Genomic DNA, 18,269 nt, shown 5'->3' with positions numbered 1-18,269 from the left:
TAGATGGATCGGGTAAAACTGTCAGGGAGATAGTTTGTAAATTGATGTAATGGCTTAGGAGAGAGGTCAGAGCAGGATGTGAGGATGTGAGGATGTGGGAGCCATCCCCACAAAGGTGGTGTTATTGAGACCCTGGACACAGAAGTACCCTAGAGATGAGGGTGTTTATGTGAAGGGCACTTGGGGCATAACCAGGAAGACAACCTTCTCCTAAGTAGCAGACAAGGGGGAAACTAGAGAAGGAGCTAGAAGATAAGTACGAGGAAAACCAGAAGGGAATGGTGTTGAGGAAGCCAAGAGACACAAGAGTTTCAAGGAAAAAGTCATCAAACTGTCCAATGTTGCAGAGGTCAAGCACAAAAAGGACTGGAGGGCGTCCACAGGAGCAATTTAAGTCACCTGGAAATGTGGAATGAACAGATTCAGAGGAATTGTGGGGCTGGAAGCCAGATTGTAGCTTGCAGTGAGGATTGAAGGGAGCTGCGGGAGTAGAACATTCATGGCTTTTTTCTAAGAGAGCTTGTTGTGAAGGGCTGGAGAGGGCCAGGTGTGAGCTAGAGTGAGATGGGGCAGCAGAAGGTTCACTTTTTCTTCTTGTTTATATTCAAGAAGCAAAGCTAGATTTCCAAATTGTCATATGACTTCGATTACCTCTCCAACATTTGCTATTTGCCATGTTTAAAATCCTTTTATTGGTGATTATTTTTTTGGACATGGTATACTCTGTCCAAGCTTCCAGCAAAAGCATTGCTGCCCAGACTCCTAGCATCTTACTTCAAGTTCTGTTTAAACAAGCCAAGACCTCCATGTTTGCTCTTAGTCTCATTGGATTTTAATTAGACCCCCCTCTCAGTTTTTAAGCTTCAGCATACTAATATTTGGAGTTGCACTTTTTAAATTATAGAATATGATTTGTGTCCTTGAAGTTTGACCTTTACCTGAAGAATTGGTTGAAAATGGTAAATGTTTAAATGTTGCAGGTTAGAGAATGTCTTGATTGTGTTGCCAAATGCTGAATGACAGAGAGATTTAGTTCTAACAAGCACTAATTATAAAGGGAAAAAAAAATCAAAAGGTGATGTCAGCCAGAATCAAAGTGAACCAGAACAAGAAATACTTTTATTGGTTACAGAACATCAACAATGTGTGATACAGCCTTATTCACTTACTTTACTAGCAATGAAAATACTGCAGGCTGTCTCTAGGGGGTTCAGACAGGCTTATTGAAGACATAATCATTTTGATAGGTGTTATTCGTTGGTAATATGATGCTTTGGAGCGGCAGAAAATTACTTATTTTTAGAGATATGCTAAATGTTCTTGGCTTTAAAAAAACAAAACAATATGGCAAAGATTTTATAACTTGGAAGAAGTGGATAGTCAATGCAATGTATCCACTGGTTTCTTGCTTAACAGTAAATTAGCCTATTTTTGAGTATTATTTCTCTCAGCACAATTGCGTTAAATATTTTGACATCAAAAAAAGAGGTATCGGGGCTTCCCTGGTGGCGCAGTGGTTGAGAGTCCGCCTGCCGATGCAGGGGACACGGGTTCGTGCCCCGGTCTGGGAAGATCCCACATGCTGCGGAGCGGCTGGGCCCGTGAGCCATGGCCGCTGAGCCTGCGCGTCCGGAGCCTGTGCTCCACAATGGGAGAGGCCACAACAGTGAGAGGCCTGCATACTGCAAAAAAAAAAAAAAAAAGGTATCACTTTTTTAGAGGTCATTGTGTTATAATAGAAAACAGTTATCCATTTAGGAGATTAAATAGAGGTTATATACGTATACATCAATACATACATACACACACACATATATATAAATAGGCATGTGTGTGCGTGTGTGTGTGTGTCTTTGCTTTATAAAGACCCTGGTTATCTTTTTCTTAAGGTGAGATTTATTTTTCTTGAGGATAAGATTTTACTCTGAAATTCTTGGTCCTGTCTTCTTTCTCTTTGTTTTCCAGTGAAATTCATTATCATATCTTTTAACTCTCTTTGGACCTCTCTTCCTCCCCATGCTGTTGAGAACCTGAGGCCGTTCCTTTAATTATTCTTTCACCATTCTAGCCAGTTCTCTTCTTGACTTCTCATTGAATCTAATTCAGTCTTCCCAGGCTCAGCCTCATCATTTGACATCTTTGCCACTGTACCTGGGCTGCTGAGCACTGTTAGCTGAAACTTGACAACAGTGCCAATTATAACCTCTGCAAATTCATGGTCTGTTAGGGCCCCAAGATGGCCTCTGCAATCCTTGATTGTTCTACACTTCGACTGCTGTCTTCGTATTTCCTCCCTGCCACCTGTTCCCTCAGTCTCAGAAAATAATCTTGACTTCTGTTTTGTTGAGACCACCAGGCAGGAACTCCTGAACATCCTCTTCTTTTACTAACATTCCCTGTCTCACTACCTACAAATTTTCTCAACACATATCACCTTCTAGTTATTTTCCTACTTTTTCTCCTTAACTTGGTCACCAGGCTGCTCAGAAGAGTAGTGCCTTTTGTTTCTCCTTCTACCCTCTGGCTTCCATCCAAAACTGCTAACCGTTAACACCTATGAGATAGTTTTCAACCTTCCCTTGATTTGACCTTTAAGGCATTTTAACATTATTCAGTACTACCTCTAAGCATGTTCCTCAGTGTTCATAAAAACTCCTCACTTTTGGAATTTCTCCCACCTTACTTTCTCACAAATTCAAAGTTGCCATTTTTCCAAAATAGCAGGAAAAAATGTAAGCATTTATTGCTTTACAACATAATAATTGATATGAATGCTCATCATTCAGTATTAAGTATACTTCTAAAAATTACATTATACTTTTATATGTAGTGTATAAATATAACTCAGTATTAGTTATACTTTAAAAAGACAAGAAACATATGTTAATTATTCCTTGGTTTCTTCTTTCCTAGTTAATGAAGGAGTTCCCTCTCCTGAGCATGTTCAACATCCATGAAAACCTTTTAGAAGCCCTTCTGGAACTACAAGCATATGCTGATGTTCAGGCGGTCTTAGCAAAGTATGATGGTAAGTCCTTGGGTACTTTTATCTACTTGAGTATTCCTCTCTTCTTGATGTATTTCAATGATTAGATCAGAAGGATCATTTTTATAGCACAGCACTTTGATGACTATCCTCTTAGAGAATTTCCACCTGATTTCCGTGGTCAGGAATCACTCAGAACCTCTGCAGGTAGCATGTACCTTGTTGGAGCAGCACTGACTGTTTGAGCTCCTGCTGTGACCCCTCATCGGCTGACTGTGACCACTACCTGTTGGTTATGTTGATCCTTCAAAGCAATAGAACAGCTGGTAGCTCTTGCTACAAACCTTGTGACAGTTCAGTAATATTTGAAGATAAGATCATGGCCCTTTCATCCCAGGTCTTCTCCTCATTAGCAGAATAACCCCCATTTCTTCATATGAGAGGCTTTGCGGTCACCCATGAGCACAGGATAACATTTTGCCTCTTCTTAATAAACCAGAAAAATAAACTGACATCTCCTAGATATTTGAAAACTCTTCTGCTCATATTGCCATTGTCTGTGAATTTACTATTTGATTAATTGTACAAAAATTTTCTACAGAATTACCTGCCATGACTTAGCTTCTGGAATCTCTGCAGAATTTCATACTATTCTGCCATCTTTCATTAACTGTCTCCCGAAAATAAATATATTTGCTTATAAAAATGGATATTAGGGAGTGATTACTTATGATCATTGTTTACTTTATAAAATATTTTTTCTTAAGTAAGCATCTTTAGTGCATTTAAAGAATTATTCAGGGGGACTTCCCTGGTGGCGCAGTGGTTAAGAATCCACCTGCCAATGCAGGGGACACAGGTTTGAGCCCCGGTCCGGGAAGATCCCACATGCCGCGGAGTCATTAAGCCCGTGCGCCACAACTATTGAGCCTGTGCTCTAAAGACTGCGAGCCACAACTACTGAAGCCCACGCGCCTAGAGCCCGTGCTCCGCAACAAGAGAAGCCACGGCAACGAGAAGTCCGCACACCGCAACAAAGAGTAGCCCCTGCTCGCCTCAACTAGAGAAAGTACGTGCACAGCAGCGAAGACCCAACACAACCAAAAATAATAAATAAATAAAATTAATTTATAAAAATAAAAAAATAATTATTCAGGTCAAAATAGTCATCAAACATATAGGGCAAACTATACTATTTGAGTCTTATTTTTGACCTACAGTTCTTCATAAGGAATCTCTGAAATAGGTTAGAGTTGTTACCCCCCGCAGTTGGAGGAACTGAGGCATCATGAGACTGTTTTTGTTTTATTTTATTGTTAATTCTTGCTCAAACTGATGGAAACTAAAACCCGTCAGCCAGTGATGGCATCACTTGGCCTGTGCAAACATGAGCACCCTGTGTAACAAGATATACGCTACCTAATATGGAACTGATTTTAGAAAGAGACAAAAGTATTTGTGGCACACTTTATAGTAAACAAAATAAAGACTGTTTGGCCTTCATGTCAGCTCACTTTTGTTCTCTGTTTATATGTGGAATCTCTGTTGGGATGACCTTGGGAGTCTAAGCCAGAGGCTTAGACTTTACCTTAGAGGCAAAATGCTCATACATTACAGGCCTTTTAGTACCAGCAGAACCCAGCACATGGGTTCAAGTGGCCATGCACTTTTCCACATGCCGCCCCGTAGCCATCAGTGTCATGGCAAGGTTCCAGTGTTCTCATCCCCAGCGCCGACCTGCCCTCAGCCTGATACATCAAGGCTTAAGAAAAGATTTAACCAACAGAGCCTTTGGGATCTCAGATCTCCTAAGGCTCCTTTCCTGAAGATTTTGGCTCATTACAGAAATCATCAGCTTTGTGTTACGAGACTGAGTGTAAAATAAAGAAATGAACTCATTTGGAGCTTTCTGTTGTCTCTCTCTATCCCTTTGCACAGCCTCTGTTCCACAACAACCAAAAGCTGATTTATTAGATTCTGATAACATATGTCCACATTATTTGTTACAAGAGCTTGTCCCACCCTCCACTAAAACTTGGCTCTCACTTTGCAAAATTCCTTTGTTGCAAATGGACAAACTCACCATACCAAGGCCCTTGTGTTGAGCTTTGTTTATGTTTGTACCTGGCAACAGAGATGATGTTCTTATTCATTATTCATGGAAAAAGAGCCTCATTAGTGGCAGGACACATACTGTTGCTGAGATGCCTCGTTAGGGGTTTTAAGTTCAGCAGTTGTCAATAGACTGCAGATGACCTAACCCCAGCTGAATTCTGGAGGGTGTTTTGGTACAGACTTGGCTCGGGCCAGTGTCATTTACAGTAGAACTATGATGAGGTGGCTGCTGAAGTTACTGTTGCTTGAGGAGTGAGCTGCAACCACACAAGACTATTAAACACATGCCTCTTCTTCCTCACCCCATACCATAAAATGGGCTCTTTCAAGTTCATCCCTGCTGCTTTTTCTGGAGACCCAAAGGACCTTGACCCAGTTCTTGTCCCATTTTCTGCCCCTGTGTTAGAAAGTGGGTGCTTCAGAGGGCTTGGAGTACAGACAGCAATGGGGGTGCCCTGTTCTTCACCCTGGTTCAGATGTCATCATCCTAATCCATGAGATGCTGGAGACAGCACTTTGAATCCCAGCCTCACCATCCCTCGCCATCGAGCCACACCCAAAGCAGCAGGATTATATGTTATCTTTGCAAATTGGAATGCTCTGGTTTGGTAGCTGTTTCTTGGATGTTTTATGGGTACAGCCATCCTTCTTTATTACATTTGCTAGGTAGCTGAATGTTTTTAAGTAGTATGTTGGGAAGTGACACAATGGGATTAGTGCTGCTTTTCTGACCTTTGCAAAAAGGATTTAGAAATACGGTAAAGCATGGGGGAAAAAACACAACACGTTCTGAGGAAAGGAGGAAGGCAACCTGTGTTCCCTTTGCCTCATTCTTATTCTTCTCCACTTTTTTATTTGCTGTGACTTTTAAAAGCGACATTTACAAAGTCCTTTTACAGTGAAGCCCTTTGGCAACCCTGGAGTCTTAGTAGGATTACCAGTTAACTGATCACACCTCCTTGTAAACTGCAGTCTAGTTTTGATTTTTTCCCTTGAGATAACTTCTGATCTTATATTATTCTAGCCATTAGTCTGAAATGCTGTCTTGCCAGCCTCAGGAGTTTTCGTGCTCTTCTAGTTTCAATTTGTTAAACAACATTATGGGTGGGCAGTTTTTATCCAGGTGGTTGGTGTTGGTTTTGGAGTGTCCTTCACACAATAACTATAAAAACAGCTAGCACTGAGTTCTTATAATGTGTCAGGGTCAGACGTGGTTCTAAGCTCTATGTGGATGGACTCATTTATTCTCACCACAAACATATGAGGTAGGTACTATTATTAGCCCCATTTTACAGCTGTGGTTACTGGTGCAGAGGAGAGTTAAGTAATTTGCTGAAGTGAAGAGCCTAAGATGTCAAGTAAAGCCCTGGAGGTGTTATGTTATGAGAGCAGAGATAAACTGAGAACAGTCTTTTTTCAATAAGATGTGAATTCTACGAGGAAAGGAAAGCCAGGATAAAAGCTGAGGTGGTCTGACCCCTGGCCCGTGCTCTTAACCACCGTCACACTTCCACTGGTCTCTGCTGTTGGCAGAATTTTTTATTGTTTTTATTAACACTGTTCTTGTTATTATCAGCTACAGTTTGTTGAGAACCTACCACGTGCCAAGCACATCGCACACATTACCTATAACCCTTACAGTGTCTTTGCAAGGAGGTAGTTATTCCATTTTAGCAGACGCAGAAACTGAGGCTTGTGAATTTAAGTAACTTTCGAGACCACATTCCTTGAAAACTGTGGAACTGAGATGCAAATTCAGGTTTAGCTGGCTTTAAAAGCCCATGTGTTTTTCATAAACGTACGACTTGCTGAAGTGACTTTCACTCCCTCTCTCACTCCTCTTACAAAGGCATGAATTAGGCGGGCTGGAGCCGTGGTGCAGAATTTCAGTAATGCCACATTGTCTTTTAAGATTCTTTTAAAATCGTTCCTTAAGAACTGGGCATATCTATATTTGCTTATCTTTCTGAAACCATCTTCAAAATATGTCTTTCCATCTTCAACGTGTACCTGATTTCTTTAGTCACAAAGGGGATTTGATGTATGGTGTCCATTTAATTGTAGATTTATCTCTTTTTTTCAGTCATACATTAGCTATAAAGACAGAAATGTTTTTTAAGATCATTAAGGCATCAGAGCCTTCTTTTCAAAGCCATTGAGAAAGTTGTTGCAAGCTTTGGATCGCCTTTCAAAGAAGTTTATAGGCCACCTAGGTTGAAAGCTTAAGTCTCAAAGATTAGGGTGGGAATGGGGAAAAGAATTCATGCGTTTCTTATTCATTATCATTTGCCCATTTCAATTTTAGAAGAATCTCACAGAGCAAGTGAAGAGGAATGTGAGTGCTAATTTTGTGAGCATTTCCTTTGGGAGTGTCTAGTTCTGTCTCTAGTTAGTGATCCCTGAGGATGCCAAAGGCAGTCCTGTTGGTGGGGAAGACCTGCTGAGACCAAGTCCCAGCTCTGCCTTTCACCGGCCGAGTGAACTTCAGCAAGTCACTTAACCTTCTAAGCTTCCATTTCTTTCTCTGGAAATGGAATCGAGGCTTAGAAAGCCTAAGTAACTTGCCCAGGATCACGCAGCCGGGAATTTGTTGTGAGGATTAAAGCGGTTAATCCATGGTAAATGTTTAGAACAGTGTGGGCCATACAGTAAGAATTCAGTAACTATTAACCATTCTAAAGCGCTAAGGTGACCGCTCCTGAACTTCACCTCTGTTCTCAATCCATTTTGTTCAAATGGAAAACCATACATAAAATGTCAGTTAAAATGAGAGCATAAAAGCCCAGGCTTTTGCCCCCCCCCAAAGTGTTATGGCCTGTTATTAAAATTAATTTTAGATCTCATAGGACATATGTGTAGATATTTGGTAAGAATGGAAATGCTTAGTTTTATCTATAAACAACTCTAACATTTGGAAAGCTGAAAAATGAAAAATGCCCAACATCAAAAGACAAATTGTTTCAGCCTTGGGGCAATTTGTACCAGTAGAAATACAAATCCAAGCTCTTTTCGATATTTACTCCATTAGGTCATTTAGTGATTGCCCTAAATTTGGGGGCAGGAACTTCCCTGTGAGCGACAGCTGGTCTTTTTTATAGTCACGAATACTATATAAATGCAACAACTGTATCAAGACCATTTTTACTGGTGGCGTCAAGCCCATCCTAAATTAGCATTATTATCTACCATCTGGCAATGTGCAAAGGGTATACTTTCAAGAACAAGACATGTTTGTAACATTGGGGGAAATACTTTCATCTCAGTAGATTGAAAACAGAAATTCTAAAGAAAGCGTGAGGGAATCACTCTATGTTGAGACTATTCAGAGAATAAGCTTTTTGCTACTCATTGGTTTGCAGAGTCAGCATGTAGTTATAAGTAAAAATTTTGTACACTTTGTTCATTGCCCAGGGCCTTATAACTAGTACAAGTTACTCAACTATCATCTCCATTCCTCTGAAATGGTCACTGGATACCCTGTCTTTTCGTTAGGCTGTTTTCCATTTATGTTTGTGGAATAAGAGGGATTTGAGATGCCAGAAGGACCGGTGAATAAAATCTCTATTGACGGGACTTCCCTGGTGGCGCAGTGGTTAAGACTCCACACTCCCAGTGCAGGGGGCCCGGGTTCGATCCCTGGTCAGGGAACTAGATCCCGCATGCATGCCACAACTAAGCGTTCACATGCCACAACTAAGGAGCCCTCGAGCCACAACTAAGACCTGGCACAACCAAATTAAATAAATAAATATTAAAAAAAAAATCTGTATTGAAGCAGTCAGTGTCAGACTGTCCAGACCTCCAAAATGGTGCTTTTCGGTCAAGTGTATGTATAGATGTGAGTTCTGATGCCATAGGCACAGGCAGCTTCTGAGACATCCACTACAAAAGGAGGCTGCATTCAAGAAAGAGGGTTTGAAGTGCTATCAGTCCCTAGTGACAGACTCGAAGCCTAGTCCAGCTCCCTTCCCTGGCCTGGCTCTTATGGAAAAGATCAAGGATACCCGGCAAATGCTGAAGAGAATCCTTGTGTAAAAGATAGGCAGATAATCCCGTTGCTGCTTCAAAGAAGAAAATAATTATCAGCACTGACACCATGGGCTATGGCTTCAGGCTGGTAAGCACGAGCGACTGAGAAGTGATGGCCCTGTATAGCTTTGCAGCGGGTGCCCTGCTGACTTGGAAACTAAGAGATCTGTCAAGAGGACTAGGCCTTTGAGGTTACAAAGTGTATGTATATACTATACATGCAATGAGCGGGAGTTCTGATAACAGATGCTGTTTCAGTGAAGACTGTGTGCGTGAAAAACTTCTACAATCTCTGATGTTGGAAGACATTTTATGAATGCATACATCTGTAATTCGCAGAGTTGGCACATGAACAAACCCTCTAAATTTATGCTGGCTTTAGTAATCCTTACTGCCCACTTATCATAATTTACCAAGGTAACATCCCTCCTTAGCTGGCCATCACCATCCCATAAGCTGCCATATTTGGCTCCAGGGCACCAGCCACAGAAGGGCCTCCTGACACAGACCTTTTGGGGTAATCCATTCGAAAGTTGCAAATAAGATCTGTTGTTTGGCTTTGTAGCATGATAGTTGAATCCGTGTTGCGTGCCTCTCCCCCTCCTCCAGGTTACCAAGATCATGTAGTATTTCCCCATCCCAGGTGGTGCATCATTTTGAGGTTCTAGTATATCAGTCCTTTTTATTTCTTCAGTGAAGTTTTCACCTTTGGTTGAAAGGGGACCTTAGATTGGCTTTTTGAAGGTGGGACAAAAAGACTTCATACTGTCTGGAACCCCCCCCCCAAAAAATTTAAGGACAGAATTTTACATACCTGTTGTTTTCATTGCATCATATCATGAACAGGAGTAAACTGAGAAATTTTATTGAAGACAGTCACATGGAGGACAGCATCACATAATGGTACAGTAGTAAGACATTACAGTCCACAGACAGGAAGGAGAAGTGGGCTGCATTTTCATTCGTTGTTTTTCAATTTTGTTTGTTTGGTTAGTCAGTTCGTGGCTCTAAAAGCGTCTGTCAAGGCTACACAAACTTCAAGTATATCAGTTTGCTGGGCAACCAAGAAAAGTGATGCTTGATACTATGTAATCTTAAATGGTTGTAAGAGTAATTAGGTTAATTTTTTCAAATTAATTCAGCAAGGATCTATCAAACCTTTATGTTGAAAATACTAACTTTTAGGTGCTTCCACATTCAGAGATGAATATGATTTACTCTGTGTCGCCAAGAAGCTTTCAGTCTATTGAAGAAAGATGTTAAAAACAAAAAACAACCCATGGTGAGTCGAGGTGGGATGAATCCGTTCTCAGTGAATCAGTTTGAAACATGCTGTGGGAAGTACAGAGAAAGAAACTCTTTGAGAGCAAGCCCTGTGTCCTCTTCTTCTTGGACACTTATGTACTACAGTAGGTGTTCAGAGCATCTATGGTGAACGAACAACTTGTTAGATGGAGATGCACTATGACATAGTGTCCTTACTTGTGAGGTGCTTTGGGACTTATCTGCTGGTTGCCACCCTTGAAAACATTCTTTTAGAAGTATAGATGTAAAATTGACCCTCAGTTGACTAATCTCATGCACCGGGAAAGTAATGGTGCTTTTAAAATTACATCTTGATTGTTATTATTATTGCAGATGAACAAAAGGAAATAAGGCGAAAAGATTATCACTGGAAAAATTCTGTCCTATCTAAAGTTTTGCCCCATGGCTTTTCTGAGACACATCAAATTGACAGTTTTACTCATAATTACATAAATTTGTCGTAAGATTATTTCATTGCATTGCAGGTTTGATCTTATGAGCCATTTATGACTTTTGAAAACTTAACAGTCATCCTCCCTGAGATGACTTTTTTTTTTTTTTCCAGCAGCATCATTCTCGTAAAGGGTCCTTGGGAGCCAGAAGATGTGTGGTTTGCCTTCCTTGTTTCTGGATAAAAATTCTACTTGTCTTCAACCTTGTTTCAGCTTTTACTCTTGCGTTCTTCCTGCCCCACTTTTTCATTCCACTGCCTTTTCAAATAGACATCTAGATTTAGAGCACAGTCCACTGTCATGCCTTCTGCCGGAATGCTGTAAGCAAAGATAAAGGAAGCATACGTGTTGAGAAATAACAAGTTATGACTCCCTCTTAAAGCACCCATCAACACTGATCACTTTTGGCTCCCAGAAGCTAAATTAGAAGTAAATGTTTGCATGTTGAAGGAAGGTAATATCAAATGATTTGATATGTTAGTACATTAACTTAGGATTTTATTCAAACACTGACCACCAACTATGTTTCAAACATTGCTTTGTGTTGTGGTTACAAAGTGATGAAGAAACACAGCTTTTACCCCTAAAGCACACCACGTAAGTAGGAGAGGGAAATAAGAGAATGGACAATCGCTGTAAAGTGTAAAGACTGATAGAGTTTAACCCGAGATGGAAGGGACACCTCATCCAGGGTAATGAGGGAAGCCACTCCGGTGGAGGTGGGATCTGTGCTGAGCCAGACAGCGCAGGTGCTGGAGGCAAAGAGAATATGTCCAGAGGTTCAGGGCAGTTTTGACACAGCTTGTGAGGAGAACTCTGTTTCCCACAGAGCAGAGGGAAGACAGAGGCTGTAGCAAGGGGCTGAACTTGCACTGGGTGAGTTAAGCAGGGGCCAGGCCTCAAAGAGCTTTGGGTCTAGTTTGGATTTTGTTCTGGAGACCATGGAGAGACTTGGAAGCAATGTCAGCAGAGGAGGGGCTTCAGCCTGCCCCCAGAGTGAAGGGAGTGGCACAGTGGATTCACACTCTGCCCTTTTTTGACTTGAGGTGGTTGAGAGATGAACGCTGGGAAAGCCCTAAGATGTGAAGCAGTAGAATGCCGCTGGAGAGGACTGGGGAGGTGATTTCAGACTCTGCGAAGAAACAGAGTTCTATCCTTCAGGGAAACGTATGCAGGGTTTTCCAACCAACAAGTATAAAAGAGTTTTTAGAGTTTGGCTTTTCTTCTTTATACAACAAATGGGAATCCCAGGCAGAAACTTTTTTTTATTTCCTGGGTGATCAAAACTTTCTATTTTAAACTATAACTACTTCATTTCATTTGCTCTCTGGGGATCTCTTTCTTAACTATGTAGACCCAGTATAAGCCTTAGATAATCTGTCTTTCGGGGGCATGTAACTAAGACGTTATCAAGAGCCTGCCAGGATTCATGTAACCCACCAACACCTGCCTACTTCTGCTGAGTCATAACAACGACATGAGGAGGGAAAAAAAGTGGAATGTGGGGAACAGGTGGAAGGTCCACCTAGTCTTCAGAGGTTGTGAGTTTGGAGCAGGCGATATGAAGGCCTGCACCTGTCAATCTACGAGTCTCATTTGCTAAAAGCAAAGCTTCTGACAAGGTCTTGTCTTACACTTTAATTACAACCAAAGTCGACAAAACCTGAGAGTAGTTAATACCTTGGATTTAATTCTTACCAAAAAGGAAGCACCTTAAAGGAGAGCATGTTATCGTATAGCTTATAATAACAACAACGAGAAGTCACACCCTTTTTTTAATTCAAACGAAAGATAAATATAAACCCATAAATGGAGATTCAATAAATACTTTGTGCGGACACTATGTGGCATAGGAGATACAGAGATTGTTAAAGTGGAAATTGGTTCAAGAAGGATGAGAGATTCTAAAAGATGAGATTATAGTTATTCCCACTGGGAAAAAAAATGTAAAATTAAACACAGATGATTAAAGTTTATGAAAATATCAGAATGACAAATAGCTAAATAAGTATATACAAGTGAGGTAGAAACCTGTCAGCAGGTGTTCTGGGCGGCTAAAGTTCAGAGGAGGCAAAAGTCTCAAGACTTTGATTGTGAAGCCGTTTTCCAAGGAAGATGATAAGGTATAAGAGAATGATGATAAGGAAACTAAAAGCAAGTACCACATTGGCAGTATGGGATGGTGACAAAGACACGGTATTGCAAGACCATCTCTGTCACTAATTAGTTAGGCAGCTCTTAAGTATATCATTTAGCTTCCCTGGCCCTGTATTTTTTATCTGTAAAATGAAAGATTTTTGAGGGCTGACCTACACAGTCATGTGCTGTTGTCCAGTTCTTTGATTTATCTTGTAGTACTACTATCTGGATAAGAAAGTAATGTGTTAATAAGTTAATAAAAATATACAACTATTCACTCCTATTTTCTATTTCCCCTCAATACTTTTGATTCTTTTTTTTTAAAGAATTTCAACAAATAAATCAATCCCAGCAAAATTCTAGAGAAATATGTGGTTTATGAACACTTAGGAAAGAGGTGATTGAAGATCCAGCATGGATTTACTGAGGAAGTTGTGTGACATAAAAACAGATGAGATAGTACATGTGAAAATATTTGTAGTCTATACAATTATATTTAAATGTTTCTTATTAAGGCCATTTTTCTTTATATTTCTGAATTAGAGAAATGCCATGGAAGTATTTGTATCTTTATTTAAATAAAACATTTGATGATTTTTTTAACATCTTTATTGGAGTATAATTGCTTTACAATGGTGTGTTAGTTTCTGCCTTATAACAAAGTGAATTTTGATAATGTTTTTAATGCTGTCTTTTTAGGTAACGTGGAGCAATGTGGTCATGATACCTATTACACCATTAATAAATGGTATAATTTAATGGTATAATACCTATCATAACTATTAATAAATGGTTGCACATAGATCATTGCAGACCGTTGCAAATTTAGGGTGATCTCTAGAATACCATTTTTGGATTCTCTCCTTGGTATTGCTATGGTCAGTATGTTTTTAAATCAGACCTTGTCAACAGCATAGCACAGTTAAAAAGCGTGTGTTCTGGGGGAAGCTCATTATTTGTTCTAAGTGTGTGATGTTGGCATATTTCTTAACTGTTCTATGCCTCACTTTCCCCATCTATAAAACAGGGCTAGCAGTAGGTCCTATCTCATAGGGTTGCTCTGAGGATTAATGTGTGTAAGTGATGAACAACAGTGCCTGGCACTTAATAAGCCCTTGATAAATGTCAGCAGTAATTTTGATGATGATAATAATCATATGGGGAGGAAGGTGTACTTACGAGGTATATGGAGCAAAGCTGTGAGTGGTAGGTTGAGTTACAACAATGACTAATAGCCTGGACTAATATGCTGAAACCATTAATATTTAATGGTTTAGATTTTATTTTTTTATAAATTTATTTATTTTATTTTTGGCTGCATTGGGTCTTTGTTGCTGCACGTGGCGCGGGCTTTCTGTAGTTGCAGCATGCGGTGGCTTCTGTTGTTGTGGAGCACGGGCTCTAGGCGCACGGGCTTCAGTAGTTGTGGCACGTGGGCTCAGTAGTTGCGGCTTGCAGGCTCTAGAGCGCAGGCTCAGTAGCTGTGGCTTGCAGGCTCTAGAGCGCAGGCTCAGTAGTTGTGGCTTGCAGGCTCTAGAGCGCAGGCTCAGTAGTTGTGGTGCACAGGCTTAGTTGCTCCGCGGCATGTGGGATCTTCCCAGACCAGGGGTCGTGTCCCCTGCATTGGCAGGTGGATTCTTAACCACTGTGCCACCAGAGAAGTCCTAGATTTTATTTTAAGATTTAAAATTTAATGGAGTCAAATGTGAAATCCTGCTCATAGGTTCAAAAATTCTCATGGCTGAAGTAAAAGAGAAAAGACCTGGCTTTGGCTGAAATTGGTTTGAATAGAATCAGAGGGGTTTGTTGACCACACGACTGTAGGAACAAACCGCTCCAGGTGCTCAGCTTCAGGGCCAGCCCAACTAGTACTCAGAGAATGCTCGTGGCCAGGGCTGCTCAGACTGCACGTTTCCCCTGAGCTCTGTACTGTCGGGTTTCAGGGATTCAGATGATTATTTCCACTTCTAATTCTCATATTTTGAAATCACCCATGGCTCCGTAACAAAAATAAGTGAGAAGCTCTGAAGACTGTGTCAGTTGAGGGGCTAGAAGTATTTATTCTGGAAAAGATTAGGCTTAGAGGAGATAATTTAACCATCTTAGTATTTGAAAGACCAACCTGAAACATAATCAGATTCTGTTTATTAAACTAGGAAGTAATTTTTAGATAAGGATGCATAGAGAGAATGGAGGGGCCAGAATGATGAAAGGCAAGTAAGAGGAGGCAGCTTCAGGTGACACAGGATTGTAGGTTTGGCTTTTTTTTTCGTCTTTTTTATTGTGGTATAAATTACATATTGTAACATGCACAAATCTTAAATGTAGACTGGGATGACTTTTCACCTATGTATATACCTCTGTGATCACCGCCCAGAATCATAGAACTTTCCATCATCTCAGAAAATTGCCCCTCTAACCCAGAAGTCACCCTTTTTCTGACCTCTCTCACCATATATTAGCTTTGCAAACTTCATACAACCACTATGGAGCACTGTCTACCAGTTTAAACATTCATGTACCTTCTGACTCAATTCCATTTACAGTTACATATCCAAGAAAAAATGAGAGTTTTTTTTTTAAACCAAAAAGTACACAAGAATAGTCACAACAGCTTTCTTCATAGTAGTCCCAAACTGGAGAACAATCCAAATAGCCGTTAGCAGGAGAATAAACATACTGTATATCCACACAATGAAGTACGACTCGGCAGTAAAAAGGAACAAAGTACTGATACGTGCTGCAACATGGATGAACCTCAGAAACATCATTTGGAGAGAGAGAACCCAGACACAAAAGTACACATGCTATGATTACAGTTGTATGAAATTCAAGATTGTAGATTTTAAGGAAAGACTTTCACAACAATTTGATTTTGTACACCTAAGATGCTTGGAGAAAGTTCTTCTTTCATAAAAGGATCTGTATGAAACACAAGATGGAAAGAAATGGAAGGAAAATTAAACTAACGCCAACAGTTCAGCTTTGCCTAAGTGAGAAACATTTATTCAGCATTGCTTGTTTCTACAATGAGTGTGTGATGTCTCATTTACTTTCATTTCCTCCTTGGATTCTAATTCTTAAGGGGACTTTCTGGCAATAATGGTAGCTACACACCACTTTCAAAAGACAGAAGAGCACTGCACAGTTAGAGTCTGCTCATACAAAATTGGACTTAGAACGATTTTGAGTTTCTTCCTCAAAATAAAATTTCTGAATAAATTACAAGCAATATTGGAAAGCAGCTTATTTGTTGTTATTTCCTGCTTAAAACTTCTGATACTACCATTTTCATCAGTATGGTTAGTCACCCTGTTCCCCTTACCATTTTATCCATTCCCCTGGTGGCAAAAGCATAAAATCATAGTAGGCAAACAAGTCTATGGAGATAGAGAACAGATTAGTGGTCACTGGGAACAGGTATGGGTGGGGAGGGTACAAATAAAGGGGTAGCGTGAGAAAGTTCCTTTGGAAAAGTTGCGTATTTTGATGGTAGTGGTGGTTACATGAATCTAGCCTTGGGATAAAATTGCATAGAACCACACACACAGGAATGCATGTAAAAAATGGTGAAAACTGAATAAGGTCTGTAATTGACTTAATAGTACTGTACCAACGTCAATTTCTTGGTTTTTTTATGTTATAATGCGGTTATGTGAGTTGTCACCATTTGAGGGACGCTGAAGGAAGCTTCCCAGAACTCTGTGTACTATATTCACAACTTCCTATGACCCCATAATTATTTCAAAATAATAAGTTTCATAATTATAATAGGCAACAACAACCAAGTCTCAGCCTTTTTTTTTTTTCCCTAAAGAAATGAAAAAAGGCTCATGGGGCAAGCAGCCCATAATAATCAGCTTTCTCCTAAAGGTAATGTATATGGTTTTTTCTTAAAAGTGAACCAAAACATGCAGGTCCTGCCTCTGATTTAGATATTAGGCATTTATTAGATTAAAATACGGTTAACAACTGCACACCACAAAAGGAATACGCTAACTTTCATGAAGGTATATAAATAATTTTCTACATCTGCGGGCTAACAGCACTTCGTGTAAGTTCTGCCTTTGTCTGTTTATGCTGTCTGTGTCTCGCTCCACCAGTGTATCATATTTGCCCATGAACTTGCTGCAGACAATTTGTAGAAAGAATTCTTCCCCTTAGCATCATTGTTATCTTTTAAAAATTCACTTATTACGTGTACGTCGCAGGAAGCTTCGGAAATGCAGGTAAACATAGAAAAAATTGTCTATAATCCCAGCACCCAGAAATAAAAACTGTTCATATTTGGTATATATAGTTCCAGCCTTTTTATCTCTGTGCATAAAAATGCTTTTTTAAAAATATGTGAAATCATAATTTTTGTAAACTTGTTTTACAAAACTTGTTTTACAACAATGCAACATTTCCCCAGGTCATAAAATACTTTCCACCACATGATTTAACGACTGCATCGAATTGCACCCTGTGGATGTGCAGCACCTTAGCCATTCTCCTATGATTGACATTTGGGCCGTTTCCAGTTTTCTACCATTAGAAACAATGTCGTGATCAACATCCTTAAAGCTAAATCTTCATGCACAGTTGTGATGATTTCCCTTAGGATAAAGTCTCAGAAGTAGAATTGCTGGGTAGGCAAAATGTTAAAGCATTTGATTTATATTGCCACATTAAAAAAAAAAGTGTTGGACACAAAAACCTTATTTGAACAAGATGCTTTACCTGAAGGGTAATTTAGGATCAGTTTCTTTATAATGATTCATCCCTCCTTAGAGACAAATTGCCATTACCAAATAGATGTATTGCTTTGAAAGAATTGAAAGAAAAATATTGAAAATATATAAATAAGTTATGCAAGAATTGTTTGCTGTTTTTAATTTTTGTTTAATAGTGAGAGCAAAATAATATACTAAAGAGATAACAAGTGGAATGAACTTGCCACTGGTGGGGAATGGGGTATTTATATTTCTTCCTTTTCCCATTTGATATTGATTAAAATATTTTTTTCTTTATTTTTTTAAGCATTATGACTGTGCACATATACCAGTATCTTTACATACAATGAGGGAGTAAGGGTAAAATTTTTTTAAATGGGGAAATTGTACCATAGTAGTTGTAACGTTGCAGAGTTGTGAATGTCCTGTCTATCGGTGTGAGGGGATTAAAGATCACCTTTGATTAGGCATCTCTAAGATTCTGCTGGAACACATCAATCGTATCTCTTTCTGCATTTCCAACTGGGT

General features: G+C 39.8%; 1 protein-coding gene across 5 annotated transcripts in view; it reads left to right on the top strand.

Annotated features, from left to right (window-relative positions):
* Positions 1–18,269, top strand: part of ST7 (suppression of tumorigenicity 7) — a 254,231-nt gene that overhangs the window by 196,172 nt on the left and 39,790 nt on the right. For all 5 annotated transcript variants that reach the window (XM_082662065.1, XM_082662063.1, XM_082662064.1 and 2 more), the window contains one exon: positions 2,914–3,028. In XM_082662065.1, the coding sequence (XP_082518191.1) occupies positions 2,914–3,028 (115 nt within the window). The remainder of the gene's footprint in view (positions 1–2,913; positions 3,029–18,269) is intronic.

Source organism: Grampus griseus (genome assembly GCF_964374135.1).
Source record: "Grampus griseus genome assembly, chromosome: 9".
Classification (NCBI taxonomy): domain Eukaryota; kingdom Metazoa; phylum Chordata; class Mammalia; order Artiodactyla; family Delphinidae; genus Grampus; species Grampus griseus.
This window is presented reverse-complemented; position numbering and strand designations above follow the sequence as displayed.